The 22,871-nt window shown below is 35.1% G+C and overlaps 1 protein-coding gene and 1 pseudogene across 1 annotated transcript in view; both read right to left on the minus strand.

Moving 5' to 3' along the window:
- LOC136038914 (uncharacterized) overlaps positions 1–22,871 on the minus strand; it is a 115,163-nt gene that overhangs the window by 18,364 nt on the left and 73,928 nt on the right. The window contains exons 12-15 of the mRNA XM_065722401.1: positions 18,473–18,633; positions 14,294–14,390; positions 10,674–10,902; positions 837–1,694 (exon numbers count right to left, since the gene is read on the minus strand). Coding sequence (XP_065578473.1) covers positions 837–1,694; positions 10,674–10,902; positions 14,294–14,390; positions 18,473–18,633 — 1,345 coding nt within the window. The remainder of the gene's footprint in view (positions 1–836; positions 1,695–10,673; positions 10,903–14,293; positions 14,391–18,472; positions 18,634–22,871) is intronic.
- On the minus strand, positions 2,822–3,906 carry LOC136043994 (probable ATP-dependent RNA helicase DDX17; annotated as a pseudogene).

The following is a 22,871-nucleotide window of genomic DNA, read 5'->3' on the forward strand; positions in this document are numbered from 1 at the left end:
CGAGTGACTTAAAAAGATTTCATAGCCTAATTTTATAATTACTGCATGTTCAAACAACAAGTTAAGAGGGACCTCACTTTAAATAAATTAAACTTGTATAGACCTCATTTGACAGACAAATCTTGAAATTAAACTTAAATCAGAGGACATAAAGATCCCAGAATTTTTCAATCCTCGTATGAATTTCCATATAAACTGACATAAATATTTTTATCAAGTCTAATTATTTCTTGAAAAAAAAATCTAGCAAAAACTATTTTATCTGGCTTAATATGAAAATCTTACAAATGTCAAAATTTACCCCAGACTCTAAGGTTCTAGAAGAGTTAAGCTGCAGAACATGTCTATCTTTGACTCCATGAACATTGAGACAACTCTTTTGGTTGCGACTATTCAGAAGAAAAAAAAGTCATAAATAAAAAAAAAAATGTGTAGATTACGTCCATAAATAAAGACTTGTAACGTAAATTCTCACAATCAAAAACATTAGACAAAAACCTCATAGGGCTTTTTCGTGCTTGATCCTCAAGGAATTACTTTTTCCCCTTTCGACGGCCATGAAACCGGCGTGAAAAACGATTAATGCACCGATGTTACACGAACCCCAGTTATCATGGAATCTACATACCCAAACGCAAATAAGATGTAAATAGTTAATAATAATCTAAAGACGTAAATAGTCTAAATAAGACGTCACGAATTAGTTCGTGAGACTAATATAGACAACAAAACTGCAAGGTTAAGGTTCTGAACTCGGCAATATACTGAGCTTCCAAAGCAAAATCAATTTGATTTAAATGTAAACGCAGAATAACAATGAAAAGATGATGATTTACCTTCGATCTGACTGATTCTCGGCACTGGACATCACTGACAAATTTACATAATTTTCGGATTCTTTCTTGTTTTTGATTTCCTTAGAGTCGTTGAAGAATCCCCTTTGAACTTTCCCAGGAGTATCTGGTACAGACGACACTTTTCTCCCAAATTTAGGTGAAACTAATCCCAAGAATTTATTCTTTTCAGATTTCTTTGAACCTAAAGTCATTTCAAAAGCCAAATGCATATCTGGAGTAAGAGGTAATTTCACGCTCTGATAAGTTGCGGCACTTTTCAACTTACTTCCATCGGGACTTTGACATTTGGGAGGTACGGGGGGTTTGATTTTTCTCAGTGAATTCATCCAGTTTTTCTCAGGTGAGCCCCCAATATACTCGTCATGTGTAGGCGAAAGTGGTGAAGTACGAGAATCTACGCTAGACCTTCTTGACTGATCGAAGCTTGATCTCCTTGAAGACACATTACTCCTTTGAGGAGACCGATCAGGCGACCTTTTGATATTCAAACGCAATGGTTCTGTGAGAACTCTACCATGTGGTTCTGATCCCATCCTTCGTTCAGCAATTGTGGGTGGCCTTACAGGAGGAGACTCACTTTTAGCCATTCGTGTCGGTTTAAGAGGAACAGTAGGCTTTTGGCTTAGTTTCGGGAGTTCTCGTTTTGTGTCCGCACTAAGCTTACGATAGCTTCTATACTGTGGCGTTGGGATGGGCCTTTCCTCGTGGCTTAAAAACCGCAAATATTTTCGGTCAAGACTTGCCGAAGTTACCTTTTCAGGATTTGCTTTAGAGGCAAAAAAATTTAAACCAGCTGCACCTGTACTTGGGGGTAAACCAGGTGGAGTTCGACTTTTCCTAAAAAAAAAAGTTTGAAATAATAATAAAAAAAAAACATTAGAGAAAAGTTTCATATAAAAGGGTTACCACTAAAATAAAAAATAACTCTTAATAACAGCAATAAAAGTCCAATTTGAGAAGAAATGTTGCTGATGCCAGAAACAGAGGAAACCAAGTTGATCAACAAGCACTCAATTTTAAAACGCTCCAATGGAAAAACCTAATAAATAAACAACTAGTAAACTTTCATCATCAATTTGCATAATTTGAAGGGCCATTTAAAGCCTTTGGAAATGGAAATTATCATGAGTATTTTGGGAATTGTGAGTGAAGAGTTTTAGTGTGCCATGAAATAAGAAATTAACACACAACTATAAAAAAAAGAAACGTAAAAGAACCGTCAAACACCTGTTGAACCCCTGTTCGTTTTGAGAAACCAAAAGCTGTTAGTCTAAAATTTGAGTTTTGACATTAGCTATTTCACGAGTAAAACTAAAGAATCGGCTAAAGCGTAAACAACTTTCTCTGCTGAGGCTTTTTTGGAATAAAACAAAACAAAATAAAAAATCAGAGTAATTTATCAATTGCTTTAACATTTTCTTCTCTACCTAGCGAGGAACCTTCTAATGGCACTCATGAGAGTGGTATGTACAAAGAAAAACTTACTACCTATAACATACAAGCTTTTGCCCCCATAAAACTTTTGAACCTTGAACTTAACCTTGACTAAATAGATTGTAATGATACTGATTTTCTAAAAAAAAAAAAAAAAAAAAACACAAACAAACCAAAAATGATAACAGTCTTTTCCCTATGTATGAAACTTACTCTGAGTTGGAGTCTTTATACACGTGCTTAATAAGTACAGAAGGAAGTAAAAAGTCAAGCTCTGAAATAAATCTAATATATGAGAACAGAAAGCCTGTGTTTACATATAATTTATAAATTTACTAAAAAAAAAAATCACGTGGGACTTTGAATGTTTTTCATAGGCTTTTGTTTTCTTATTATAGTCTTGCAAAACGTCATGTTTACAATCGTCTGAAAGCAGGTAACTTTGGTAGTCATAACGCCCCTGCAATCCACCTCTTCTTCCAAAGCCGTTACGGTAATCAAATTTATTTCTGCCTGTTTCGGTGAAATTCTTAGTAATTTCTTAGCAATTCAGGAATTACCACCTGATTCGCTTCAGAAAGGACTCTCATGAAATCATTTGCTTTACAACCCCCTGTTTCTTGTGAAGAACGTGTAAGCGGTAGAATTTTGGTTGGTTCTTCCCGCTCTTCCTATCCTGTGTATATAATCTTCACTATTCTGGGGTTAGTCGTAGTTAATCACGAAGTCTACGCCATCCACGTCAAGACCGCGAGCAGCGACATCTGTGACCACAAATATATTTCTCTTACCACACCTGAATGCACTGAGAGCCTTATCTCGTTCCTCTTGTATTTTGTCACCATGGATGGTACCGACGTTATGCCCGGCTCTGTAAACTGTTTTGGAAATAAATTCTACCTTTTTTTTAGTTTCCACGAAAACTATCGTTTTTTTCATTTTGGTGCTCTTTTGAGATTTTATTAAGACATAAGTGCAGCTTGCTGGCTTTCTCATCTTCCTTGCAGATATAGACGGTCTGCTTGATATCATGGATGGCAAAGAGATTCGTTGACCCAACGTTCAACATAATATGCTCATCGACAAAATCTTTGGCAAGACGTCTAACTTCTTCGGCCAAGAGGCAGGCCGCAGGGGAAAAAACAGTCCTGTTTAACTTGTTCATAAATTTTTCTAATTTGAGGTTCAAAATCCATGTCAAGCATTCTATCTGCTTCGTCCAGGACGAGATAAGTACACCACCTAAGGTTTGTTTTTCTTGCTTCTAGGAAGTCAATCATTCTTCCAGGTGTATAATGCAAGATGATTCTCCAAATTTGTCAGCCACGACCTTGATCTGCTGAGACAATTCTCTAGTTGGGGCCAAAACCAAAACTATGGGCCCATTCCCCCTCACCTCTTTCGCCTCATGTTTAATATGAACAATAGATGGTAGTACAAAGGCCAACGTTTTTCCTGATCCTGTTGACGCCACACCCACCATATTTCTACCAGATAAAGCGATAGGCCATCACCAAGCTTGAGATGGGCTATCAAGCCCTTGTAACGCCAACTGAGACTGTAAATAATCAGGAAATCCATCTTCCTTAAATGACGTAATCGAACGAGGCCGATCATCTCCCTCAACTAAAATCTCAATGGAAGCACGGTAACATGCTATCTCTTCAACAGATTTCTTCACGATATCAGGATGCAGAGCATACACATGTTTTTGATATGATTCTGAGCTACCCGTTCTCTGTCTTGGCTTGAAGGAATTTATATCGGAATTTTCACAATATTCAGACCGTCTATAACGAGGTTCAATGAGATAGGATACCATAAATGACAGTTTTTATGAAATCCTGAGACCCGACTCTGTTGTGTAAAGCTGCCCTCCTTTTTTTAACTCTTGTCGCAAAGTGGAACTCGAAAACAAAGGGAGCTGCTATCAAAAGAATCACCTAAATACACATATATTGACAGTTTGTAGCCCACGGCTTGCTATCGTTAAAGAAGAAAGGTGTTTGGCGGCACGCAAAAGCTGCCCTTGGTTTGAAGGTGGTTTTTAGGGCAACCAATGGTGCAGGTTCCGAATATTAGGCCGCACCGTCTCACGAACGTGTAGAAGGGGCCCCATTTTTGCCTATATTCTCAAAATTGACCTATAAAGGCATCGCTGCATAGTTTATTTTTGGAGGCTATAAAACTGAAAGTGAATTATGACAAACTGTATGCCTCGCTAGATTGCATAGGCACTTAATTAGACTCCTCACTCAGCTAAATATTGTCTTTTGAGCAGCCAACAACGCCTCACATTTTTGCAATGAGTAGGACAGCCTTAACTCCTGGAGCAGGTGATTAACAACAAATAAAATGAAAATTTTGAAAGTGGTAGACAAATTACCATAGACATTCAGTAGCGACTCGTTTTTAGCTTTCATTCAGATATGATTTATCACAAAAATAGACAATTTCACTACCTTGTTACAATTAAAACGAATTAAAATATGGGAAAACGGGTATACTATTTCAATAGGACAGTGGAAAATGACGAACAACATTATTTCTATACTAATAATAATAAAAATCCGGATTTTCATTTAATTAGCATAAAAAAATTACTTTTTTGTGATTTTTCCACTGTGTTATTGAAATATTACACGTTTTTTTGTATTTGTCGCTTGTTTTAATTGTACAAAACAAACGTACACAGAGAATCTAATTAGCATATTCATTGTCCAGTTTGGACATGGTGGTACCTTATTGGACACGGAGATTGCAATTACAATTTTGATGATTGATTTGAAGGAGGCTTTTAGGGTAATCCATGGTGCTCATTGTCATTACCTCATAGATATTCTGTTTCCTAGGCAGTTACTTTTTTACCAATGACTACTTATTATGATGTATACCGACAAAAGATGGGTTTCTAAGGCTGTTTTTTATGTGAACTTCGATTTGTATGCATCATGCTAGTTTTTTCAACTCTTATAAAACGAATTATGTGCTCTAAGAGTCATTTATACAAGAGACTCTCAGATTTAGAGAGAACTTTCGGACACTTCACTTTCCTAAGTCTGTTTTAATCGACTGTAGGCTTTACAAGCTTGCGTCATTTTTACACCGATTGCTATGAATGAATGAATGAATGATACTTTAGTACGGAGTATTATAAATAAACAAAAACGAAAACGATGAACAGCGAAGAAAAAAAAAATTCAAACTAACAAAAGACAACATGGACTAATTAACCAGTATCAATAAGGAAAAACGGCTGCAGAGGGTCGTAAACGTGAATAAAGTTGATAGTCTTTTTAAATAAATCATCACTGGAGGACCGAATCCGAGAAGGCACATCTATTAAACCAAATCGAGCAATTATTTTTTTTTATTAACTATCACTGCTAACAACTCAATGCCTCACGAAGCGACCGCCAATGACACGATATTTTTTCTCCAAAAAATCATTAATCTCTACCAGGGAAAAAATTGAACAACAAATGTCATTGCTTCATAGATATTCTGTTTCCTAGGCAGTTCCTTTTTTACCAATGACTACTTATTACGTTGTATACCGACATAAGGTGGGTTTCTAATGCTGTTTTTTTATGTGAACTTCGACTTGTATCCATCATGCTAGTTTTTTTCAACTCCTATAAAACGAATTATGTGCTCTAAGAGTCATTTATACAAGAGACTCTCAGATTTAGAGAGAACTTTCGGAAACTTCACTTTCATAAGTCTGACTGGAGGCTTTACAAGCTTACGTCATTTTTGCACCGATTGCTATTAACTATCACTGCTAACAACTCAATGCTGCACGAAGCGACTGTAGGCCAATACAGTTACACACGCACCTCCTCTATCCTAGTGTTTAAAAATAATTACGATAATCTCAAAATAAAAAACAGAGTTGTCTAGGAGAAATTTAGAGAGAAAAGGGAAAAATTACAAAAAATGTATGAAAATGTAAAAACATTGAGGCTATAGACCCCTTTCTTCTGATACATTTGTCTTAGCACAAAACAAAAAATTCCACTAACCATTACTCATCTTTGGAATTCAGAATATTTACCATTCATTGAAATTCAGTTTTAATTGCAGAGCCTCAGAAAATAAACTGTGCAACGGAGTCCTTATAGGCCAATTTTGGTCTTGAGTAAACATCGACCAATTATGCACGGTTGTGAGCCAGTGCACTCCAATATTCAGAAACCGCACTATAGATTACCCTAGAACTCCTCCCTAAAGCTAACCGCAATATATATGTGCCACCCACTGAAATAAAAAGACCTCTAGATGGCAGACCATAAGCTGAACATTTGTCTAAAAAAAAAAAAAAAAAAAAAAAAAAAAAAAAAAAAAAAAAAATCCCGAAAGGAATAAACAGATAGTACACTACTTAAATCTGAAAGATATACAGTAAAAAAAGTAAAACTTGAGATTAATGATGTCACGGTATGGTAGCTAATGTGCGAATTTATGAAATTACTCAGCAGAAAAATCTAAGCACCCAATGCGAATTGAAATCAAACGGCTGGATATGCATAGCAAACAAAAACAATCAAGAGAGAAAACAAACAATTTTCACATACATAGGCCTCGTATATAAAACAGTTTGTGCATACATACGTAATTACATTTTTGTTTTGACCTTTTCACGTTTGTTCTTAGTAAAAAAAAAAAAAAAAAAAAAAAAAAAAAAAAAAAAAAAAAAAAAAAAAAAAAAAAAAAAAAAAAAAAAAAAAAATTGAAGTGTAAGAACTACAGCACGTCTTCAGCGGGCGGAAGGTCACGGTTCTAATAAGTAATTATAAATTGGATTTCACTAATCACTTCTGCAGCCCTCTCCTCCCTCCCTTTTTTGAACTCAATAAAAGATATTGCATTGTCTTTATCGGGTTTTATTTCGATTTACAATAGTGCAGCCAACAACTTAAAAAATCCAAAAAAGGAAAGGGAATAAAACAACAATCAAAAGCATATAAGTCCCGTCCTAGACGACTTGTCCTTCTATCAACGATGGTGATTCTAATTGTTTTTTGTTTTTTTCAAGAAAACACATTCAATTCAAACAAAAAATAATACATTATTTTCTGCAAATCAGACATTCTGTTTCAATAGTTACGGAAGCGTCTGATCTATCTTTTTGTTTGAAATTTCAGATATTCTAAAAAAATCTAATTTAAAAAAAAATTGTTTGAAAACTGAAAATTAATTACTGGCATTAGGACACTTCCAAATCAAAGCATTCACGGCTTAATGTACAGTGACCCTCGTCAACAGTAACCAAGACCCTAAAAGTCGTACTTTTAAAACAGAAAAAGATAGCACATACATCGAACGAATCCAAGGTTTCATCGAAAGGTTTTATATTCATTCCAGAACTGTAAACTTAGGAAGATTGGTTTTAACTAGCACAAACAAATTTGTATATGTTTATAAAAAAAGGGGGGACTTTACCAAATATGGATGCCATGGTGATGAAAATCAGATCAACAAATTAAACATGTCTGAGGAACCTGGAATAGACGGTTCAATCCAATAGCTGAAGACGCCTGTTTATCCCTCCCTTTCTTTTCTTGGGGAAGAGCCGCGAGTCTGGTAAGTTTTTGTTTAAAGATTAAACAAAGTTATCTGAATTTCAGATACCAGGTCAGGCGGAAATGCCTGGTTCTGTTATAAGAAGACACGGAGAAGATCTTAACAGATCTCCACTTTCATGACATCTTCAGGCATCCTTAGATTTTATGACCTATTCTCCTGAACATGGCAGGCTTAAAAAATGAAAACAATCATACACCAATAGACTCTGTTTCTCAAACTGTTGTGCCTTGGTGTTCTTATTACCAATTTATCGTAACAATATAATAATTGTTAAATTTGAAAAACTGGAAAGATTGAATAGATTGCGAAGAATATAAGTAATATACAGTATTAGGCCAAATACCGTAAACTAAAAATTAAGAAAGCCATCCGGCATGTGTAAAAGGGTTGATCCCTTTCTAAGGGCATGCTACCACCTGGTGGTACGTTTCAATCACAATCATATTACTGTGCAGTTCATGATTTACTAACGCTAAATGAATTGAAAACTAACAGAGAATGATATAGAGAAAACATTTTTTTGCCAGATGAAATTACGGATCTACGTTAAAGACAATTGGGCAATACGACAAACATGCACGTGGGGCTGACCCGCTCCCCTTAGTTCCTCTACTCTCCCCACCAGACTTTAACCTGTACTATTGTGGAAGTATCTTATAATGTAACAAATATAGCATGAATGGTGATTGCAGACGTTAGAATTTATCTATTAAACTTTCAAAATACTTACAAATACAAATTTTACTGCATAAAGTAAGTGTGCCTAAATGAGCAGATTAATTCTCAAAAAATTGTAATATATATATAAACTTTAGCTTAAAGAGTGTTGGATTGAGGAGGAACCCTTTCATATTGATGGTTCTATTACTTCCACACAAAAAATTTTTTTACCCATTTTTAACCATTCTTAGAATTTAATTGATATCTTACTAATTATGCAAATACAGTCCATCTGAAAGTAACGCCATTCTTAAACTGTGTGATCACCTTCAACATTGGAATCACAAACAGTCAGGATTAGAACAGAGAGGTCAATTCTCCATACTGACATAGAGATTTATGGACAATATTGTACAAGAAAAATGAAGCGCTCTCTCATGCAATTTTACGAACTCAAACGGATCGAGCCCAGCAAGTTCATTTAACCGGCCAAATATATTTAGACAAGAAGAAAAAAATGCGATTTGCTAGTCTTTAGCATGTTGAAGTTCCTTATCGTCGTTACTTTAAGACAAATATTGATACCCATATTAAAAGGTTTGCGACAACGAAACGCATCAGATAAACTAGGATTATAAAAATTAGCAAGACTGGCGAGGACAATGATTAGAGTCGAGGACAAACGGTTGAGAGGAAATTTGTCATTTTTCAATAAAAAAAAACATATGATAGAGTTGGAATCAGTTAGATACGTGAATGTTGAAAAGCTCATAGGTAGTAATAGTAATAAAAATTTGAAATGTTTGGGCATCTCTTACTATATTTAGTAAGAGATACATGTGTCTAGCACAACAGTTTGTGTTCTTCCCTATTAAAATGTAATAGATTATCAAAACGTTTCGGAACAGTTTAAGGACTTTGGCGCAGTAACAGTTTGTGACCTTGTAGCAATTTCCCTGCACCATAATCATGCTTCATGACCTGAGCCCCAGTACCCTCCAAATTTTATTGATAATGAAAGACGAAAGTATCCATGTCTTAATGTGAAAAAAGAACAAAGCTAATGCAGAATATTAATGATAATAGCAAAAAAAAAAATCCAGATACAAGTCCAAAGACAATATAAAAACCAAACCTCAACATGAACAGTGAAACTAAAATAAGGACCCTTTCGAAGCAACGATGAAAGGGTAACTGAATAAAAAATACAATACTGAAAGGCATTTCACAATTGTGCTTTATGTAAAGCATTCTTAAAGGCTAATCGCTTGCAAGGTAGGGTATTATCAGAGACTCCATTAGGTTGCGAAATATATTTTGTCGATAGATGTATAAACGGTCGGAATTAATAAGTTCATTATAAACGTGGCTTAGAAAAGTTTCTCGAGAGTCTCTATTGAGGACGACCTTTAGGTGAATGTGCTTCTTTATTTCAGCCATCTCCCTCAAAATTTGCATAACCCCTTTAATGGAGGCAATAATGGAGGTATTATAAAACAAAACGAAATGATGAGGGTAGACATAGATATTTTCAGCCAAGGCGGAGTCAAAAGTCTCAGACCTATGGCGTAGTCCCATGGCTCTGCACTGAGGACGGTTGAGCGGAGGTTTCAACCGAAATATCTGTATAATTTTTTCTTTTGTTTTTCACTGGCTGTTATTATCCACGTTTCTCTCGTCTTAGCGATTTCTTGCTTTGTCATGATTAGCCAGTGTGGTCTCGGGAATTATTTACAAAGCTAATCAGGGACCCAGAGGGGCTTTCACTGCTGTTTTGCTAATATTTTTAGATAAAAATGTTTCACAATTCATGACGCGGTTTTTAAAGGATATGAACAAAAACAGCCGCTTTATCATTGATAATTTCGTACTGCATCAGCACTAGATGGCAAATATGAACGTAAATTTTATTTTAATTTCACCCATTAGTAAAAAGTATTTATCCCATAGTAAAAAGGCTGCGGGCCCTTTGGCCAGTAAAAAGTCAGGTTTCCATGCTTTCCTTCATCCTTTCCATCGCTCGAGCCTTCGGCCCTCGCAGGTATAATTTCAGACAATGACATCATTCGATGTTTACAAATAAACCTATATTATGAGAGTATATTGAAGTGAGTATAGTTCTTTAATTGATACCTTGATATCGACGGAGAAAGCGTGATTCCAAGAATTTTTTTTCGAGGTGACGGGGATTTTGCCTCTCTTTCCCCTTCTGTAATTGAATCATCATCAGTTTCACTGTAATAGCAATCCCTTTTTGGAATGGGTGAACTCCCAGCGCTAATTTGAGAACAGGCAGATTGCAAACTTGCGAGCCAACGATCCAAATCTTCTTGATTTTCGCAAGCAAAGAAAAACGAGCTGGCTACAACAGGAATAGAAAACTTGTAGAATTTATATTAGCACATACTATTTTAACGGTTTCAAGAAGTCAGTTTACAGGGGAATAAAACATCACAACCATTCCTAGAATTCAAAATATCACAAAAAAAGAAACGCTAACGTAATCTGATATGAACCAAAATTGGAGTAAAATACCAGATGGGTAGCAGCCTCAACGCAATCAAATAATATATATTGATAAAATATATAAATATTAAAATATAATTAATATGAATGTACAGGTACACTGTGTTTCTTTAACTTTGCATGTTGATAGATAGCTTACGCGTTCTTTCCCTTTTTTTTTGTCCTGACCTTTCTTTATTTTTTTTTCTTATCCATCCATACGGTTTATACTTATTGTAATAGCATTTACCTTGGAGCATTTTTTCATATAGTGTGTACCTATACCTGTGTAGTGTTTAATATACCTGTGTGTGTTCTAGACAACAACACAGTTCGGTTGTTGGTTGACCTACAACTCCAAAATTAGGAACAGAATGCCTATGAGCTTTTAAAGATACTACCAGTTCCAGATTAGAGGTGTTTTATACAATTTTGTTTATTTCTAGACTAAAGCACGGTATACATTCTAACAATTTAGAAAATTTTGAGCTCAGATATCTTTTTCCAGGAAAATTTGAAACAAAACAGCTAAGACAAGACGGAGTGGTCGCAGTAGTTCGAGTGCAGTTTCACGAGTGCTTTACGGTTACATTTACTCCTGTTAGCAATGATTTTTGAATACTCAAACTGGAGCTTCAACTTAGCGTCGGAAATTATATGCGAAGGAAACGACCGTAAATTACTTGTATAATACGTGATTACTTAAATTACTGAATACGTACTTACTTGTATTATACTTATACTTACTGAATACGTAAATTACTTTTATTATATGTAAGTTATGACGGGTTTTCAAAAATTTAAATAAATAACAAATGATTAGGTGATTTGCGGTTAAATGTTGCGGGAAATTATTTTTTTTTATTTATGCTGATGCTTTAGGCTTGTATTTACTTGGCTTAAATTTATTTTTATTTTGTCAGTGCTAATTTATGCAACATTGTCAGTGCTAGTTTTTATTTTCGTAGTGTATGCAACATTGTAACATTGTCAGTGCTAAAGTATGCCACCAGGCATGTGCACTGGTTTGTCCTATTTATTTATGTAATTGTTGCAAATAAAAAATTATCTATCTATCTATCTATCTATATATCTATCTATCTATCTATCCATGAGGTTCCCAGCCATTTAATGGATTTAACAAAAGATATAGAAAATTTTGACAACTACTTCTGTTGCATTATAACTTCCATTTATACTTTGTTCCTTTTCCGGATTCTTCGATCAATCTAGTCTATTTTGTGCGACTTATACGAATAAGTTAAGGGTTTAATTGTTTACTTTAGTATAAAAATAGAAATTTAGTTAAGAATGTCTCTAATTGTAATTTTTTTAAATTCTGGTTTATCTTCTCTACAGACCACGAACTACACTTTTTTAATCCGTGTAGATGCAATGAATATATTTATATTTGTACTAGCTGTTGGGGTGGCGCTTCGCGCCACCCCAACACCTAGTTGGTGGGGGCGCTTCGCGCCCCCCCCCCCAAGCCCCCCCGCGCGCGTAAGTCGTTACGCGCCATTGTAGTTGTGTCCCTATGTCCCACCTGTGAATATAGATATATATATATATATATATATATATATATATATATATATATATATATATATATATATATATATATATATATATATATATATATATATATATATATGTTTTTAACTACGTAAAACTTGCGAATATACAACATTCTTTGCTGTCCCATTGTCTGTGCATATAAATAGATTGTCAGGTTTACCGACTCTTGAACATGCAACATATAATGGTCCATGGGAAAACAATCCGTATTCAGATCTATACCTCATGATTCTAATGATTGCCCTTGAGCTTTGTTGATGGTGATTGCTAATCGACCATTCCCTGAGTCGCCATCGTCATTTATATATTCCCCTGTGCACCCCGGCGTCCCCTTTGTAGTTATGTCCCTGTGTCCCGGTCGTCATTTATATTCCCTGTGTCCCGGTCGTCATTTGTGTCCCGGTGTTCCAGTCTGTGATTTCTCTTTGAGTGTCCCGGGCGTCATTTATATTCCTTGTGTCCCGGTCGTCATTTATATCCCCCTGTGCCCCCCGGCGTCCCCATTGTAGTTGTATCCCTGTGTCCCGGTCGTCATTTATATTCCCTGTGTCCCGGTCGTCATTTGTATCCCGGTGTCCCGGTCTGTATATACATTCGTTTTTTAATTTTGTTTTTCTCCTTTATTTTTTTCCTTTTTTCTTTTTTTCTTTTTTAGTTTATTTATATTTTTAGATTTTTTAGTTTTTTTATTAGTTTTTAGTTTTTTTGTAGTTTTTACCATTTTTTTAGTTTTTTTAGTTTTTTTTTTACTTATGTCCTGATCGTCATTTATACTCCCTGTGTCCCGGTCGTCATTTGTGTCTCGGTGCTTTGTTGATTGCTAATTTATATTATATTTATATTTATATTTTTTATATTTATTAATATTTTTTTAGTTTTCTTTTTCTCTTATTTTTCAGTTTTTTCCTTTTTTTTAGTTTTTTCTTTTTTAGTTTTTAGTTTGTTTTTGTTTTTTACCTTTTTTTAGTTTTTTTTAGTTTTTTTAGTTTTTTAGCTTTTTTATTAGTTTTTAGTTTTTTTTTTAGTTTTTGCCTTTTTTTAGTTTTTTTTAGTTTTTTAGCTTTTTTAGTTTTTTTTCTTTTTAGTTTTTTTGTAGTTTTTACCTTTTTTAGTTTTTTTTCTTCTTTTGTATTAGTGTGAAATAATTCAGACGTCATATGCGGACAAACACGACGTCACTCGACAGACAGACAGACAGACATAACCCACAAACAACTTATTTTTATATATATTTATTCATATTTTTTTAGTTTTCTTTTTCTCTTTTATTTTTCAGTTTTTTCCTTTTTTTTAGTTTTTTTCTTTTTTAGTTTTTAGTTTTTTTTTAGTTTTTTACCTTTTTTTAGTTTTTTTAGTTTTTTAGCTTTTTTAGTTTTTTTATTAGTTTTTAGTTTTTTTTGTAGTTTTTGCCTTTTTTTATTTTTTTCAGTTTTTTTTTAGTTATTAGATTTTTACCTTTTTTTTAGTTTTTTTAGTTTTTTTTCTTTTTAGTTTTTTTTTGTAGTTTTTACCTTTTTTAGTTTTTTTTCTTCTTTTGTATTAGTGTGAAATAATTCAGACGTCATATGCGAACAAACATGACGTCACCTGATCCACAGATCCACACACAGACAACTTATTTTTATATATATAGATTAAAAAAAAAATCAGAATCTTCGACTTGAGCTTACCAGAATGATGAATTTTGAAAACATACTTCTTTGACTTGTCAATAGTAGCCGTAACGTTAAAACCACTGAGACACATTAGGCTCTCTGCTTTTTGGTCCTACAAAAGATAACATTCTAAAAATAAACTCTTGTGAAGCCTAAGCAACAGGAGATCAGGGTCTTTTTTCTATAGTTTCAGTTCTATTATTATTGAGGGGGAGGGGTGGAAGAAGAAGGGTAAAAAAGAAATGGTACCTGTTTCTTCAGTACCTTTTTAATCTTGGCTAGTTTTTTACTGTTTCGCTTTTTCTGTTGTTTCTTTGCCCAGTTTTCCAGCAGTTTTGGTTTGCGATTGGCATCGCAGCACAGTCTAACAACTTGTAGTGAATTTATGGTGTTTGCCACCCAGCGTATAGCGCCTTCTTTCAATATTTGAAGGTTGACCCCTCCGCCCTCACATAAGATCTTTTTTTCTCCACCGTTAGATATTGAAAACAAGAGCTAAGAGCTCATATGGCACTTGTGACGAGGCAAGAAGAGCTAAGAGCCAAGAGATCATATGGTATGAGCTCTAACAAAATTCTATGAATCAGTAGATTGATTTAAAAGGAAAATAAGAGGCTTGATGCCGGTCAGGATTTAAAATAAGAGCTCTGAGTCACGATGTCCTTCTAAATATCAAAATTGATTAAGATTCGATCACCCACTCGTAAGTTATAAATACCTAAGTTTTCCTCTCCCTTTAGCCCTCCAGAAGATCGATTCTGGGAAAACGACTTTATCAAGTCAATTTGTGCAGGTCCCTGACACGCCTACCGATTTTCTCGTCCTAGCACGTCCAGAAGCACCTGACTCGCCAAATCCCTGAACCCCTGCCCCCAACTCCCCCAAAGAGAGCGAATCCAGTACGGTTCTGTCAATCACGTATCAAGGACATTTGCTTTTTCTATCCATCAAGCTTTATCCCAATTCCTCCACTCAAAATGTTTCCCAAGATTTCCCCCTCCAACTCCCCCCAATGTCAAAGATCTGGTCGGGATTTGAAATAAGAGCTCTGAGACATGAATTCTTCTAAATATCAAATTTTACTAAGATCCGATCACCTATTCGTAAGATAAAAATACCCCGATTTTCCCGTTTTCCAAGAATTCCGGTTTCCCCCTCCGACTCCTCCCAATGTCACAGGATCTGGTCGCAATTTAAAATTAGAGCTTTAAAGCACAAGATCTTTTTAAATATCAAATTTCATTAAGATCTGGTCACCCTTTCGTAAGTTACAAATACCTAAATTTTCAAAATTCTCAATTTTCAATTCTCCAACTCCACCAAAGAGAGCGGATCCGGTCCGGTTATGTCAGTCACGTATCTTAGACAGGTTTTTATTCTTCCCATCCAGTTTCATTCTGATCTCACCGCTTTAAGCATTTTCTAAGATTTCCGGTCCCCCAACTGCCCCCCCCCCAATTACGCTGGATCCGGTTGAGATTTAAAATAAGAGATCTGAGTTACGAGGTCCTTCCAAATATGAAGTTTCACGAAGATCCGATCACTCCTTCGTAAGTTAAAAATACGCCATTTTTTTTAATTGTCAGAATTACCCCCCCCCCAATATAGCGGATCCGTTCCAATTATGTAAATCACGTATCTAAGACTTCTGCTTCTTTTTCCCACCAAGTTTCATCCCGATCCCTCCAATCTAAGCGTTTTCCATGATTTTAGGTTCCCCCATCCCAAACTCCCCTCAATGTCACCAGATCCGGTCGGGATTTAAAATAAGAGCTTTGAGTCACGATATCCTTCCAAATATCAAATTTCATTGAGATCCGATCACCCGTTCGTAAGTTAAAATTACCGCACTTTTTCTAATTTTTCAGAATTACCCCCCCCCCAACTACCCCAAAGAGAGCGGATCCGTTCCGGTGATGTCAATCATGTATCTAGGACTTGTGCTTATTTTCCCCATGAAGTTTCATCCCGATTCCTCCACTCTTAAGTGTTTCCCAAGTTGTAGGTTTCCCCCTCCCAACCCCCCCCCCCCGGTGTCACCAGATCTGGTCGGGATTTAAAGTAAGAGCTCTGAGAAACGATATCCTTCTAAATATCAAATTTCATTGAGATCCGATCACCCGTTCGTAAGTTTAAAATACCGCACTTTTTCTAATTTTTCAAAATTAACCCCCCCCCCTAACTACCCCAAAGAGAGCGGATCCGTTCCGATTATGTCAATCATGTATCTAGGACTTGTGCTTATTTTTCCCACTAAGTTTCATCCCGATCCCTCCACTCTAAGCGCTTTCCAAGATTTTAGGTTTCCCCCTCCCAGCTCCCCTCCCCCTAATGTCACCAGATCCGGTCGGGATTTAAAATAACAGCTCTGAGACACGATATCCTTCCAAACATCAAATTTCATTAAGGTCTGACCAACCGTTCGTAAGTTAAAAATACTTCAATTTTTCTATTTTTTTTCCGAAATAACGGGCCAAAAGAAGTCATAACAAGTCAAAAGAAGAAGGATAAACAGTTGAAGGATGTTGCTGAGCTGAAGAAGGGGCTGGGATATGGAAAGTATAAGAGGCTTGGGTGGAAGAGCATAAGAATTAAAGAATTGAAATAGAAATTAGTTGGTCAACAAAAGATGGATAAATACCTAAAGGATGTCACAGAGCTGAAGAATAGGTTGAAATATGGTAAAATACGAGGGTTTAGTAGAAGAGTCTAAGAATCAGATAATAAAAATCGATAATTAGTGAGTCAACAGAAGAATGATACATACATAAAGGAGGTCATTGACTTGAAAAATGGGTTGAAATATGGAAAGAATAAGATGATTGGATGGAAAGAATAAGAGAGTGTAGTTGAAAAACCTACCAATTAGATAAATGAAATAGGAAATGAAGAAGTCTCCAGAAGAGAGGTAAATACCAGAAGAAAGTCACGTTCAGTATGATGCCGTAAGACTTCTCAATATATTGATAATTTTTGGTAAGTTCTTTTGCTCATATTGTTCAGCACGTTTTACTAGGAAATGATTTTAACTAAAAGAAATAGGGAAAATATTTTTGTTTTATTAAGAAATGATTCCTTCCCTGTTTAACTATGATGAGGATTTATAAGAATTTGCTACTGGTGCAAGTTCATTCTTAAAACTTGGTGCGACATGGAGGGAATCATTCCTTGTCATTCTTAAGTAAAATAAGAAAAGTTTGCCTATTCCTGTTTAATGAACTAAAGTTAACATCATTCCTTCGTAAAAAGACGAAAAAAAGGAGAAAGTGAGGAATGAAAGGGAATAAGGAATTTGACGCCATCAGCGCCATCAATGGCTCTGGAGGAGCTAAGGTCTAAGAGTAAGGAATAAAATACGCCTTAAGAAAAATAATATGCTTGGATTCAAATTATTCAAGGATCTATTCTAGACAATAAAAAATAAAGTGATGGATATCATTTTTTCGGAGTTATTAGTAGTTTTTTAAACACTTAATTTACCTCTCTTAAGCTCCCAGCATAACTGTGTGCTTAAACACATAGATCATCATTTCAGAAGCAAAAGCAAATTGTAGATGAAAAAACAAAAGATGCAAACACATTTTCAAACCTATCCTATTAAAAAGGGGTTCCCCTTAAAAAATAAAGTTCCAAATATTCTTCATAGTTTATAGTTCCAGGATACATAATAACAATTGGGGAAAAAGTTAAGTATTTCTTTTTAAACAGGGTGGGAGGTTGGGTTGGGAAAGACGATTTACTCCCCACCATCCATTGTTTGGACATCAATTTACGATTGGATAAAGAAGATTGTGGTGTATCCTTGGAAATTTCTTAGTGGGTAGTTTCCATATAGAACAGAAATCGAAGGCAGGCACACAAACAAAACACTGATTTGGTGAGCCTCAAACTTCAGGGAGGGGGAAGACTTCAATAACTCCGGTTTTTCCAACTTGAGGGCATTTTCAAGTCAATCAAGCGCACCTTAATAATACGCGTGCTCAACGGCACCAAGCAACTCCGTTCACAAGGGTCCTTAAGGAGTTTCCCTAAACTATTTTTCCGTTATTTAGAACACATGTTTTTTTTGTGTCGTACTTACTATAATGGCCAAAATTGCCTCGAATAATATGGCTTTTACTTGTTCGGATCAATTTGCTTTCTCATGCGTTTTCAATATTACAAATTAGCAGTATTAAGATAAAATGAACACACCTCCTGATCTTTATAGCCATAGACAGTGTTCTTCCGTAGGACGTACCATCTCTTGGTCCAGCGTGTCCCGCCAAGGAACTTGCGCGAAATACGTCTCCGATACAACCAGCCTTGACAGTCAATTTCCTGGAGGGAACGACAAGGTATGCTTCTACCAGACTCTAGATAAGACCATTAAGTTCAAACAAATTAGGAGAAAAACCAACAGGGATGCAATTTCTTGCGAGTTTTAAAAAGTACGATGGATCTCATAAAGGACTTTTAAATTTTTACATTGAATTCAGCGATCAACACAAGGGAAGTCTCTGAATTCTTTTACCTCCTTAGGAGAAGACTAATTTGTTTCAACGAAACATCCAAAATATCTTAGACAAATTTTACTCATTCCAAAGTTCCAAGGGTATACCTAGTTTCGTTGCTAATGCTATTTGTGGCAAGTAAAGGCTGAACATTAGCATTCCAGATTTTTTTAAAATCTGTCAAATGGCAATTCACACAACCCTTCAATTCTTGTGAATCTTTGTGCAGTTGATTGTCAGAATTAGCTACTATTGAGAGCTCATCACAGTACCAAGCTGCCCAAGGGCTGAACAGTCTTGCAGGCCTTTTCTACAACGCGGACAGTTCAGAGCTTCCCTCTCTACTCCATCCCATGAAGTCGGTACTTCCTTTAAGACTTTTCTTACGAAATTTTCATCCTTAATCAAGGAGGTCCTAATTGCGGGTTAGGCCAAGCCGGATTGCCAAAAAGCACGATTTATGTCAGCCTATCATCTATAAAACTTGCCCTAACAATTTTAAGGTTTCCGTTCCTTGTGCTAGTTTTGGTATGTTCTTTTTCCACTCTTTTACGATTTTAATTGATCAACGTAAGGCAAAAATTTCACTATCATTTCAGAGCTGAAATTCACCTTAAACCATCCATTCAATAAGAAAATTTTAAAAATACGGTGTACAGGTATGGTGTGAGGTGTAATAGATTAAAAATACACTGAAAATTGGTTGAAAATTGTGGAAAAAGGAGCATTTGTTGAAAATTATTGAACAAAGGAGAAGTTTTTGAAAAAAGGATACAGCTGCCAGACTCGACACAAAATCACTTGTCTCAGAGGGAACATCTAATTTAACCATTCTTTCAAATAACCCTTAATAATTGGATCAGAAATTGTTTTTCGTGTAGCTTATTTTTCTCACAAGGTCATTCAAGTGGGCACTTAGTAATATCCTTAAAATTTACCTCTGTTCCTTGGCTATCGTACTTTTTACTCTTCAGTACATCCACCCTCCCTACTAACTACATACCTAGATAGGTGAAGCTATCGAATTCTATAAATTCTATGAATTCTTGAATCCTAAAATTCTTTGAATTAAAATCAAGTAGTTGTAGGCATCAAGCCATAGCTAATTGTAGAAAAGGCCAAGACAAATAGTCCGATTGAGTGAGAGGCAAATCTGGCATAAACACTTATTAGGATTGTATCAAAATGTTGTCTGTTCAATTGTTAATAGATAAGTCTATCTATCATCCGTCCATGCATCATTCCTGGGGCAAAACTAAGGTAGACAGTCATAGAACTAAGATAGTCATAGAATCTGTAGTTTTCCAAGTGTTTAATTAAATGGCACGGGTAAACGGCGTGAGTAAGTATAACTCTCTTATTGGACCAATACTTGTTAGTTAGCTGTTAGTTTAAAGTTACCCATAAAAATGATTAGTATAAGTGAATGAGCAAAATTGAGAAAAAGGACAAAGACACCCCAAAAAGAGAGCAATCCTGATAAAAATTAATTTAGAAAACTTTTTCCACAAAACAAATTTTTCAAAGAAAGATAATGAGCTTCCATTACGTAAAAAATGAGCGGATATAAACTCAAATAATCTTCCAAGCGTAAAATAACCACAAATCCCAATCAAAAAATAAATGAAACCCAAAATGAACAGAAATTACAACAAACAGCCGAGTCTAACTCAAAACGAGCAAAAATTAGCATTAGTACAGCTTAAAGCCGCCATGGCTTCCAAGACCACAACATAATTTGCGCTTTAATGAAAGAAAACAAAAAACGAATGACCGTGGATTGTCAGTTAAATCGACATATACTAATATTTATTCCTTAGAGTTTTGATGATTTTCTATTTACGAAAATAAAAAATTAAGAATATTTAAAACGTGCTTTGTTTTCAGTAAAGACCACATCATAATTTGCGCTTTACTGAAAGAAAACAAAAAACGAATGACAGTGGATTGTCAGTTTAAACGGCATATACTAATATTTATTCCTTAAAGTTTTGATCATTTTTTATTTATCAAACTAAAAAATTAAAATGATTTAAAACGTGTTTTGTTTTCAAAAAAGTGCAAATTATGTTCTGGTCTTGAAAAGGCATGAGAATTATCAGCCGTACTAATGCTAAAATTTTTGTTTTGGGTTTCACTCGATTATTTATTATAATTTCTGTTCGTTTTGAGTTTCACTTATTCATTGATAGAGATTTGTGGCAGTTTTACGCTTGGAAGATTATTTGACTTTATTTCCACTCATTTATGGCTTACTGGAGCTCTTTACTTTTTTGTGAAAAACTTGTTTGGTGGAAAAAGTTTTTAAAATCCATTTCTGTCCGTTTGTGACACAATTTTTTACATGAAAAAATATTTTATATCTTTTCAGTTTTTTTTTTCTATAAGAAACCATAGTTTTAGTTGCTATTTGTATGTTGGAGAAACTTTTCCAACAATTTTTAATCCTGACACAAAAAGAAATTTTTAATTTCCTTTTATCACTCCTGAAGTTGACCTGAAAAATAAAACAATATCATTCACGAAAGATATATCTATACTCTTTGACAAACTGGATACGCTTACACTCTTTTTGATTATTTAAAATTACAAGGGCAGAAATAGTAATAGTATCGGCCCCAAAAGTTTTAACTTAACATTCTCAGTCGTTCTCGACATATTGCTGAGGTGTCTTCTTGGCAACCATAAACACAATGCCTTTTGATTTAGGTTGAAGCAACGTATAGTTTCAAAGCATAATGGCCCAATTGCATGATTGGGATGGGGGGGGGATACCTAATATCCCTAAAGACATGAACAAAATGGCTGTCTCAAAATTTTGACTGGATGCGTATGGAAAATGAATGGGTTTGAGAGAAGGGATGCTGGCCGTCCAATCTCTTTTTATTCTTAAAAAGGGCACCAGAATTTTGAATCGAATTAGCTCCTTTAAAGTTTTCAACGATATTCCTAGCTATTCTAGAGTGGTGCTGCCTATGATATTGCTTATATGCCCTTTTGAAGACCTGCATGCATACAGTTTCTTTCATCTAACTGAAACTCCTAAACGTTCCCTATAAGTTTACCTTAATATCCTTAGTGCCATTAGTTACAGTAACTGTAGAGGTAGTATTAAAAGTACACACATAGTGCCTTCTGGCTAGTTCAAAATCCCCCACAACTTATCCTTAAAGGTCTAACTTAATAATATAATTTGTTCTTCAAATAATGCTTTGTCGCCTTTTTGAAAGTCCATATGCTGATAGTTTGTTCTGATTTAGTTCAACATCCACCAAAATATTCCTTAAAAGGTTCACCTTAATACCCTTAGATTTCACAGTAGCATTAGTTGTAGCAGCATTAGTAGCAATATTCACATAGCACCTTTGGTTTCTTCAACATCCCCTTCAACACACGCTGAAAATTTGAGTTTAATGCCATCAACCGTTCCTGAAGCATTTCTGATGCGTCCGCTAGACAACCTGTGTGTGTTTCAAATTAGTTCCATTTAGTTGCTATATATCCCAAATTGTTCACCTTAAATCCTTAGCTTCAACAGTAGAAGAGTATTAGTAGCAGTAAAAGTAGTATTATCAGTAGAATTAACTGAGTAGACTAAGCTTTAGCAGCAATAGTAGAAACAGAAGTAGTAATAATAGTGACAGTAGTATTAATAATATGAGTAGAAGCAGTAGCATTAGAATGAAAACATTTTCTTGGTTAGTTCAACATCCCTCAAAACAAGCTCTGTTAGTTTCAACTTCACGCACCAAACTGTCCTTAAGATTTTATTGTTACACTCTTTTGACAACCTGCATACAGACAGCGTGTTGTGATTCAGTTCATCTTCTCCTTCAAAATTACTTGAAATTTTCACCTTCATACCCTTAGGCATAGTTTTGATAGTAGTCACAGTAGTAGTATCGATATTACTAGTAATAGTATTAGCATATTACCTTTTGATCAGTAGAACAGCCCTCTTATTAAGTTCTTGAAGTTTCAGCTTAATGCAATTAGCCGTTACTATGACATTGCTCATATGTCCTTTTGACAACATGTATGTTGTCAAATTTTCCTCTCATTGCTCTTAGCCTTACAACCAGTATCAATAGAAATAGTAG

Source organism: Artemia franciscana, chromosome 2, assembly GCF_032884065.1.
Source record: "Artemia franciscana chromosome 2, ASM3288406v1, whole genome shotgun sequence".
Taxonomy (NCBI): domain Eukaryota; kingdom Metazoa; phylum Arthropoda; class Branchiopoda; order Anostraca; family Artemiidae; genus Artemia; species Artemia franciscana.